Source organism: Pelodiscus sinensis, chromosome 12 (assembly GCF_049634645.1).
Source record: "Pelodiscus sinensis isolate JC-2024 chromosome 12, ASM4963464v1, whole genome shotgun sequence".
NCBI lineage: Eukaryota > Metazoa > Chordata > Testudines > Trionychidae > Pelodiscus > Pelodiscus sinensis.
In genome coordinates, this window is record NC_134722.1 from 19,614,532 (window position 1) to 19,625,267 (window position 10,736).

A 10,736-nucleotide genomic window follows, 5' to 3' on the forward strand; every position below is an offset into this window, starting at 1 on the left:
CTCCCACTTGTAAGGTTACCAGGTAGGTTTAGAAAAAAATACTGGACACACTTGATGGGGGGAGGGGACCAGCTGGAAGGGGGGCAGGGCTGGCTGGGAGGGGGAGGCAGGGGCAGCGTGGCTAGCCAGGGGAGATGGGGGAACCAGGGGGCAGGGCTGGCGGGCGTGGGGTTGGGGCAGTGCAGCTGGCCCGGGGAGATGGGAGAGGGATCAGGGCAGCGTGGCTGGCTGGAGAAGATGAGGCGGGGGTAGAGTGGCTGGCTGGGGGAAATGGGAGGGCCGGAGGCGGGGTTGGTGGGTGGGAGGTTGGGGCAGCACAGCTGGCCCGGGGAGATGTCGGAGATGTCAGGGGCAGCGCGACTGGCTAGAGGAGATGGGGGCAGTACAGCTAGCCAGAGAAGATGGAGGGGCCAGGGGGCAGGGTTGGCGAGCGTGGGGTTGGGGCAGCATGGCTGGCTGGAGAAGATGTTGGGGGGGGGGGACAGCTAGCAAGAGGAGATGCGGGGGGGGGGGGCCGGGGGCAGGGCTGGCAGGCGGGGGGTAGCTGACCTGGGGAGATGGTGGAGGGGTTGGAGGCAGTGTGGTTGGCCCAGGGAGATCGGGAGGAGAAGAACTGGCCAGCAGGAAGCAGGGGTGGCCGTGGGGGTCGGGGGCTGTGAAGCTGGTCAGAGGAAGTGGGGGGAGGGGGTGGGACTGACCCAGGCACATGCAGATCCCGGGGCGCTGTCAGTCCCGTGCACTGTCCAGAGAAGCGCGAGTGAGTCTGGCTGCGGCTCCACCACGCACTCAGGAGCAGGGACAGGGCTTCTCCTCCTCAAGACATCAGATGCAGCCAAGGCTCCCAATGCCGCTCGCGCCCTGCCTCCCAGCCACTCCTCCCACCCCTGCCAGGCTTCCGGCTAGCGCCCAGCCAGAAATCCAGGAAATACTGGACATTGCACACATCTGGTATTTTCTGAATTTTTTTTTACTGGAGAGAATGCCCAAAAACCGGACTGTCCGGTAGAATACCAGACACCTGGCAACCTTAGTGGTGCCCCAAATTTTTGGTGCCCTACACAACTGAGTACTCTACATATGGGTACAGACAGCTCTGACAAGAGTCCCAAATCCAGTTTCCAAATTAAACACCACTGAATTTGAAAGTGTCTGGATCGAGATCTGAACCAGTCTTCCAAGTGTTGCATCCAAAATCCAGATGACAAACCTATCCCACCGAAGACAGTAGAAGGGACTCCGGAAGATGCTGCTCACCTTCTAATCCTGGAAATTTAGGGGCAGAGTAAAATAAACTGAATTTAATGTCAAAATAACTAGCACAGGGAAGAGGCTACACTATTCATAGTCCTATTTCATTCAGACCCTCCAGTCTTGAACCTGCAGCTGTTGCAGAGTTTCCCTTCTGTGGCTGAAACCCTGAACATCCTGTAAAATGAAAGTCCAGCTTGGCATGAAAATCATGACCATGATCAGACTTTTCCATTCAGCTGGGGACAGGTCCAGCAGCCTCTTGCTATGGAATTTTGTACCTGGATACAGTATTTAGTTCTACCTATCTGAATTAATTATACCTCTTCCCAATTGGCAAAACCACTTAGGTTCTTTTATGTTCTCGTTGGGGGGGGGGGGGGGGTTCCTAATGCAACAGCTGCTTTCACAACATTAAAGAATGAAAAATAAAATGAATAAAGGTAACAGAGAACTGCTGGAGACTACTCAATATTCTGTGGACTGCTTTAATGACACTGACCAGACCACTTGCACCCTGACCCGCCCATCCAATCCTGCACCAAATAAAGTTGTCAGGAGTTTGGCCTGTAAAAAGACTGCAAATAAGACACTTCATTTGCGCTTATGTTTTGGGGGTCTGATCCTAGAGACTGACATGAATAGTGCAGTGGTCAGCGGGTGAGAGTGGAGTGAGGATGTTTTGGACCTCTACAAAGAACACTTCTTCACAAGTGGAAATGGTTCCCAAGATTAATATTACAAGTGCTTATCTTTTTCCACTAACTTTACCATTTTTATTGTAAACCCTTATTTAAAAAATACTGCGGTTTTCACTATTGTGAGCATTGGCTCCAAATGCTGCAGACTCACTGCTGCAAATTGTAGTCCTCTAGTATGTCTGGACTATTGTAGAATAGCACAGCAGTCAGAAGAAAAAAATTGCAACTGCTGTAAGGTAAGGTTGCCAGTTGTGGTTGGACTTATTCCTGGATATTTCATCACATGATTGTCTTTAATTCAAATAATCTTTCAATCCTGGAGAGTTGGCAACCCTGGCTGCAGTTTATCTTAACACTGGGAGGGCTGCAATGAAATAGGATTATGAATAATGCAGCCTAGTGCTTGTGCTATTTATGCTGACATTAAAATCAGTTTATTTTACTGTATCTCTACATTTCCAGGAGCATTCCATCATTGTAAGCAATCACGGAAAAGCAGCTGTAGGCACAAAGGGTTAATAGTCACAGCAAGTAGGTTTCACTTTTGCTTTGGACTTGTGTTTTTACTTCCTGATTCCAGCAGAGCAGTCATTGTAACTTGAGCCCTGACTGACACACAATGTGACCATTTAATTCTTTGCATTGCCCTGGGGAAGCCAATAACAGATCAGAAGAAAAGACTCAACAAAGATAAGATAGCAACTTCCTCATTGACAATTCCATAACCGGCTGGAAATTTATTGTAAGAGTACTCTGCCGTTGGGGCAGTCCTGCAAACCATGAAGGAGCTTCGAGCAGCAGCAGCTGCCAAACAAGACATTTTAATGGACTACGTTGCATACTATGGCACGAAGTGGTCGGAAGGAAAACTTCTGATATGCAACGAGACAACGATAAAAACAAGAGCTAAACACTTCCTGGAGTCTGGTGCCTGCCCTGCAGAGAGATTTAGCAAGCTTAGTTTCTACAGCATTGCAGAGAATTGTTTACAGATGAAAAAAGAACCAGGAGACAATATTTTCAAAAACCTCATCAAAGCTTTGGAGTTTCTGGAGCTACTCTGCATCAACCTGTTCCTCTCACCATGGAGAAAAGAAATAAAGTCGCTGAAGGTAGGGCATTAAATGAAAACAATGGCACAGCAACAGGATCAGAAAGCCATATATCAACTCCTCCAGGTAGTGCTTTATTCCCAGTGTGCAGCTCGGTCAATGAAATTAATGATTTAGGGCTTGATTCTAAGTTCCCTTAAGTCAAAGGGGAAGTTCCCATTGATTTCCACTGGCTTTCAATCAGGCCCATTTTGCACAAGGGATAACATTTTTTTAAAATGCTTAAGGAAATGTCCATTACTGCTGCAATAGAATACCAGCCACTGGCTCATGTCAGCTGACTTGGGCATGGGCTATAAAATTACAGTATAGATCAGGCTTGGGCTACCTGGGCCTATAAGCTTACAGTGCAATCAGGCCTGGGCTGGAGCCCAAGATCTGGGACCTTCTCTTCTCAGGGGATCCAGCCTGGTCATGGATGTCTACTCTATAATTTTATAGCCCCATAGCTAGAGCCGCATGTGCCCGCATCAGCTTTCATGGGCCAGTTGCCAGTGTTTTATTACGTATCGACCTACATGGCTTCAGGCCAGATTTTCAAAGTTAGTTGCCTAAACATGCAGGTAGGTGCCTTGTCGGATTTTAAAAAGGATCAGGGCAGATTAGGCACTTAACCCTTCGGAAGGCAGGTGCCAACCCTGCACAGGAGGCCCTTTTAAAAATCCACCTGGGTGCATAACTGCGTCACTAAATATCTGTGAAAATAAGCCCCATCAGAGCTCTGCAGGATAGGGAAACAGGAGTTTGCTTGACTATAGAGCAACTCCTACAGGTGCCTAATACTGTGATTTTTGAACAGCCTTTCTAAATACCTGTCACAATTCTGAGTCACCTCTGTTCTGTCTTTGCACTAGGTTCAGGCAAAATTGGGAACTCTAGCATTAGAAAACCAAGGGAAGCTCCAGAAACAGTGAAGCATGAATATTCCTCTGACCCTATTAAATGAACATAACAGCATTATTTGTATGAGCAAAGCCCCTCGCGCTCCCAGTTATGGATCAGAAATCGAGTGCGTCAGGTACCATGCAAATGCAAGAACTTAAAAAACAAAAACAAAAAACCCCAGCCCCTTCCCAAGCAGTTTACAATCTGAGTATAAGAATACAGGTTATGGAAGTGATTATCAAAAGTGTTTACATGGAAACAGAGATTTTTCAAAAGTAACTACTGATTTTGGGTGCCCAACTACACACCCAAAAGAGGCCTGATTTCCAGATAGTGTTGAGCACCCGGTGATGCTTTCTCAGGGTACCCAAAACTGTAAGCAACTAGGTCAGGGCTACTTACCTTTGGAAGCCCCAGGGGCCTCAATGATACTCACAGCACATGCCAAGGGCCACAACTTATGTGTGGTTGCACATACTTATAGCTTCTTTCACACTGACAGGCATGAATAAAGATTAAGGCAAGACTACACAACACACAGGCCCCATTTAAGTCAGTCCTACTGATATTAATAAAATGCAATATTACCTGATTTCCACCCCATGACAGCACTTATAATGAGCAATGACAGTCCAGGAATTTAACTACTGAAACGCATCTCAACGGAAGACCACTATATTGAGTCGCTGCTGTGGAGCGTGTTCCTAGTGGAGATCCTGTTAAAAGGATCCCACCTGCAGGCTCCGTGTTAAGCCCTGCGTAAACCCAAACTGCACTGCAGGCCGCAAACAAACGGGCCGCATGTGGCCGATGTGTTGAGTAGCCCTGAACTAAGTTATCCGTCTGCCTCAGCTAGAGAGCTTTGCTGGAGGTTAACTCTGTCAACTCTAGGGAGATAAAATCCTGTTTAATTGGTTAATAGGTGACATGTTAAGTTTAACTGGTTAACAGATTAAAGGGGAAGGGCAGGGGAGGGGGAGTGCTTCAAACCAGCTGGGCTGGAGCAGCCCTTATGCTGCAGGCAGGGGCTGCTCCAGCCTGGCCTGAGTAAGCTTTGCCTGGGGCCTTCTTGGCCCGCTGCAAACAGGGGCTGCTCCAGCCAACTGGAGCAGCCTCTCCCTGCGGTGGGTGCCACGGAGCTGGAGCAGCCCCCTTCCTGCTGGCGGCCGTGGAACTGCTCCCAGCCCCTACTGGTTATCCGGTTAACCATTCACATTCTTAGTCAGGTCCCCGCCACATCCACAGGTTTGCCTCTGCCAGTCTTAACGTTGCCTTGCTGGTAACATTCAGTGAACTCCAGTTCTCATACCTCCTGCAGGAGCATTTCCCTGTGGTACCCAGCCCCTATCACTACACACACTCAGACATGACCAAGTCCACTGCCTCCAAAAGGGAAAGTATGCCTGCCAGCTTGCTAGCTGTAGTGAGGGCCTGTGCTTTCCTGTAATACATAATACTGAGGTGACGTCACAATAAAACCAAAAGTAAGTGTATTACTAATGAACAGAGACGTGAGTGACAGTAAGCAGAGACCACAGAAAGAGAAAATAGGTACAGATAAACCATAAATAAACACAACCATAAATAGCTCTTTCTGTTCCCTTGATTACTTTGTTTACTCTAGATGCAACTAAACTATCGTTGTCTCTGGCTCACAAAGTTAGACTCGGGCAAATGGGCAAATCCATATTCCTTAGTCTAAGACAAATCTTCCCCGCCCCCGCCCCCCCACTCTTCTCGAGTTGTTTGGTCTGTACCTATTTTAGACCAGATCTATACTACAAATCTAAGTTGGTAGAACTGTATTGCTCAAGGGCGTGATAAATTCACACCTCTACGCGACAGTTATACTAATCTTACCTCCTGCGTTTAGCAACATTCTGTCGAAGGGAGAGCTTCAGTGTCTGAGCATTTTCTATTTTTTAAATTGAAAAAGACTTTGCTCTTGAATGGAAGAACAAGAAAGGGTGGTTGGTAGTTTCAAATTATTCTAGTCCGGCCATGGTGATCTCCTGTTGCTGCTGCCTTTCTCCTTTTCAATCAGTAAGGCGATGGGCCAGATCCTCAGCTGGGGGAAAGTGGCATAGCTCCACTGTAGCTACTGCACTTGAACTAAATTCAAGGACCATGGCCAGGGGAGAAATGGCCTGAGCTCAGCCTTAGGGTCCCTGCCACAGTGCCAGGATCTGCTGTGGCCAAGGCAGCCCTCCCCCAGCTCCAACCAAGCCCCACCTGGAACCTGCAAGGGCAGGCCTTCAGGATATGTGCCCCTCCTCCTAGCACTGGACCTGCCACAGCAGGGAGAGATGTCTCTCCCTCCCTACCCAGGTACTGCTGAGAGGATAGTGTGTGTGCGGGGGAGGGATGGGGGGGGCGCAAGGAGGGAGAGATTCTCTCACCTCACAGTAGCCTGGGAGCACCCTCATTCACACCTAACTCCTCAAACCGAGCCCCACCCTATAGCCTACACCCCCAGCTGGAGGCCTCTCACACACATATTGGTGCACATAAAATTAGTTTCAGTCAGGGTGGAAAAAAATTAGAGGGAACACTGCACTTGCACACAGAAAAGTTTCAGGTGGCTTTCAATAATGCTGGTGTTAAAGCTCAAAGTTCAGTGAAAACAGTTGTTTTAAAACTAAGTTATGAAATTGTTTAAGAAAGATCTCCTCTGTTATGAGTTCCCTCAGTGTTCATCTTAATGTTTCATTTGTTTCCAGACATTTACAGGTAATTTTGTCTATTGTGTTCAATCTGTGCTCCCAGACAATGTAGTGAAAACAATACTGGAGAAAATAGGTTACATTGCAACAACAGCAACCGAGTTTTCACTTGTCAGGAAGATAAATGAAGAGGAAACAAAAGAGACTGCATTTGAAATATTTCTTGCAAGAATTGAGTGTGAAACCATCCTTGAAATGACAAACGAAGCACAACACAGTGATTTGGGGGATATCCTACAGAAGAGAGCACAAATGCAATGGTATCATGAAGAGAACGAAGACAGAGAGAGTCAACCCTTCCAGAGAGAGGACCCTGAAAATCTGGGAAACAAAGAAAGTCATGAGACTTCTTCATGTCTTGGTGCTCAACAGAAGTCCTCAACTAACAGTGAGAAACCCTTTGAAATGGATAGAAATAGTAAGATCAAAGATGAATCCCATTTGAAATCTGCTGCTGCTCTGCCGTGGTTAGCTCAATCCACTTACAAGCTTCAAGCATACCCAAGGCAAGTCAGTGACTCTGCACACTCTCATGGCAAATGCTCAGAGAGCGAAGATTTCTTGAATGAATACAGTGACATTGTCATAGGACAAAAGCCCATCTTCAGTGAGAATTCTTCTCTGAAAGCGTTTGGAAAGAGGCTAAGAGACGGTCAGAGTGAAGAATTTGTTTTGACGAACTCAACACCGTTGACAGGAAACGAAGCTGGCTCCACTCCACTCTCACCAGGGGCAAGCGGCCCACACGCCTTTGCAATATTTACCGATGTTCCTTCTGAAAGCAGAAGTGCCCTTGATAAATACAGAGCCCAAGCGGTCTCTGAAGAAACCATCGAAGCAAAAATCAGTGATGCCATGAATTGCATAGGCAGCCCCACAAATCCTGCAGATCAACCCCAGCAGCTGAAACCCCTGTTACATGGCAATACAGTCGTTACAGAATGTAATTCAACAAAGGAAGACAAAGTCTGTGAATTGTCTTCATCTTTTAGCAAACTAAAAATCCAGGAAGCTCACGATGAAGAACTTATGTATCCAGTAGAGGAAACAACACAACCTGAGTCTATAACGTATGTAAATACAAGCAATAAAGACATCCAAGAATGTAATCACTCCAAGATGAAAAGCATGTATCTGGCAAGTGTTCAGCCAACAAGTAAAACAACCTTCAATGTTGGTCAGTCCTCCTCAAACCTACTTGGTAATGCCAGTGAGGACCCTCAGGGTCCTACCACTGGCTCAGACAAGAGACCATTAATGGATACACCTGTAACACATGCAGCTTCAGACGGCTTCAAACACATCAGAGAGCCACCTAATCTCACTTACATCCCTCCCAGAGGTATTTATGTTTCTCCTTCAGCCACTACCACCACAGTGGATTGTAGGAAGAGCCACTTACAGCCTGAAGGAGGTTTGCTTGAGTCCTCTTCACCTACAGACAAAGGAAAGTTTGAGACTTTTACTTCGAAAGTGAATGAAACTAACCAAGAGGACTATGTAATTGTCAACAAGGATGATTAATAAAGAATGCCAGGCCTGTATAATTCTGCTTTTGCTGTTGGTCTATAACACGCATGTATTTCCAGGCTGGTCTTGGTCCTCTCTTGAGCAAAGATTTGTCATACCAAAGCACATGGTGCTTTTGGGTAGTGAAGAAAAGGTCCATTAGAGTCTCCTCTATTTGTCTTCAGTGATGACACTGATACTCAGGTGCTCTGACCTGAATGGTCACCTGTTCTTAATTTGTGTTAAAAGTGTGGATAAAGTTACAAATGTATTTCATATGATGTTTAAAGTTAAGGCACTTCAGGCCCTGCTGTACTGGCTTCTGACTGGTTTCTCAAATGCATACACTGCCACTTTCTCTCTCAGACAAGTGATTCTTGCAACAAGGCAGAAAATTTCTTCAAATAATGCAATTGTCTAAAATGTTGTGCAATGGGGAAAATAGATAAATGGTTCCAAATTAAGGTTCACTGTTTATAACCTCTTCCATGCTGCATTAAAGTTATGTTTGAAACTCATCACATTTCAGTAAAGTTAGCTTTTCATCTAATATTCTTTTTCCTTGTTCAATCCTAAAATTGATTTAAGAAGTTCGGTAAAATTCTGTTTGGACATTTGAAGAAAATAACTTGAGATAAAACACTCTGCTGATCCATCTTCAGATGTATTTTAGCATTAGGATAATCCTGTATGTCTTCTCAGTGTACTTGATTCTATGCAATTCTAGGTTTTGATACTTGCCTTTGTTACCACCAAATAATACCAAAAAAGTATTTATTGGTCTTAGGCCCCAGTTCTGAAATTTGACTCTCACACAGACCTTTATGTCTGTACAAAATCTTGGTAAACTCAGTGGTGCTTGGCACAAGAAGAGGAACTTTCCTTCTGAATAAGATGGCTGGCTTGAGGCCTCAGTGAGGACTAGTGCCTTTAGCCAGTGATAAAAATTCTTTATAAATGAAGTTATAACCATTTGAAAACTACATGTTTCTCTTGTGCTATACATAAAGGCTGCGTCTAGACTGGCATGATTTTATGGAAATACTTTTAATGGAAAAGTTTTTCCGTTAAAAGTATTTCCGCAAAAGCATGTCTAGATTGGCACGGATGCTTTTGCGCAAAAAGTGCTTTTGGGCAAAAGCATCCATAGCCAGTCTAGACGCGATTTTGTGCAAGAAAGCCCCGATCGCCATTTTAGCCATCGGGGCTTTTTTGCGCAAAACAGTTCTTCGCTGTCTACACTGGCCCAGTTGCGCAAGTATTCTTGTGCAAGAGGGCTTTTTCCCTAGCAGAAGCGTGAAAGTATTTGCGCAAGAAGCACTGATTTTGTACATTACAAAGTCAGGGCTCTTGCGCAAATTCAAGCGGCCAGCGTAGACAGCTGGCAAGTTTTTGCGCAAAAGTGTCTGCTTTTGCGCAAAATCTTGCCAATCTAGACGCACCCAAATGGTCTATTAATTTTTTACCACTATTAAATTTCCACATTACAGGTACAGTCTCATGAACAAATACACCAAGATTTTCAAAAATACATGATGAAGTTAGATCCAAAGGTAGACTCCTAAATAAGAAGCATGAGTGCTGATCAGACATTGACTTAAATGGGAGTTGAATTGGTCATTTATCCAGGTGCCTGGTATCGTCAAGCTTAATCAGTCAGAAATCATCAGTCAGGCCCAAATGAATAGTGAATTTTTATTATATCTGTGTCTATATAATTCAGTTTCCTGCCTGGTTTTCTTCGTTTTGGTTCTTTAGGATTCACATTTTCAGATTTTTCTCCATGAGCACTAGAAAAACACTTAAAATGAAAAAAGGAAGTTGAGATTCTTAATTACATGACGACTTGGGATAACAAGAATTGACAATAATGTGACACTACCTTTAGATTCCCTATCTGGAAAATCTTGGTGATTAAGTGTGCAAATACTACATTTATTTGAATTTTTGTTAATTTATATACACATGCCATTATCTGATATTTCATGTTAACACAAGTACATTTGCCTGCTGAAAGTATGTTTTAAAAAATAGTGCTTAGTTTAAAACAGTTTAAAAAGTGTACTCAAATGCTAAAATCAATATATTTCAGAAATCTTAAGCAATCTGTTTCTTAGTAAACAGTATTAGAACATATATTTCCAATACCAGAGTTGCTTATTTGTATATAGAGAAATATTTTCTGTTCATGTCTTCAAATTCTTTATAATCTCGCCATCTGGCCTGTAAAATTATGGCTCTGTACCTAGAGAAAAATAAAAACCATGATTCTTGCAGAATGAATGGAAGAGTGGGCTATCAGGAAAGTTGAAGAACTTGAACAGGGAAAGCTCTGTACTTAAGAGTCATTGGAGAACCCCTGCAATGAGAAAGTCTTAAAATCTTAACAGTACAGTGGGTGTAAAACCCTGGCACCATTGAAGTCAATGACAAGATTGAGAGAAAAATATGTTACACACACAGGAATATCTGCTTGTATGTCTTCCAACTCCACATTCATGTTCTTGCTAAACTTTATTTTGTTTACTGGTTTTTATAAGATTCATTTCCCTGCCCCG

The 10,736-nt window shown here is 44.6% G+C and overlaps 1 protein-coding gene across 2 annotated transcripts; it reads left to right on the top strand.

The window, feature by feature from the left end:
- Positions 1-2,547: 2,547 nt before the first annotated feature.
- On the top strand, positions 2,548-10,736 carry LOC102453610 (uncharacterized). 2 transcript variants are annotated; one of them, XM_006130542.4, is made up of 2 exons: positions 2,548-3,061; positions 6,667-10,736. In XM_006130542.4, exons 1-2 carry the CDS (start codon positions 2,729-2,731, stop codon positions 8,191-8,193), a joined length of 1,860 nt encoding a protein of 619 aa, XP_006130604.2. In that variant the 5' UTR covers positions 2,548-2,728; the 3' UTR covers positions 8,194-10,736. The 2 variants fall into 2 exon arrangements, with proteins under 2 accessions (XP_006130604.2, XP_014432711.2); XM_014577225.3 differs by having other exon boundaries at positions 2,989-3,127.

Coding starts and splice junctions, on each gene's coding strand:
- LOC102453610 (XM_006130542.4), top strand. CDS start 2,729: ATGAAGGAGCTTCGAGCAGCAGCAGCTGCCAAACAAGACATTTTAATG. Junction 3,062..6,666: donor AAGAAATAAAGTCGCTGAAG/GTAGGGCATTAA, acceptor ATTTGTTTCCAG/ACATTTACAGGTAATTTTGT.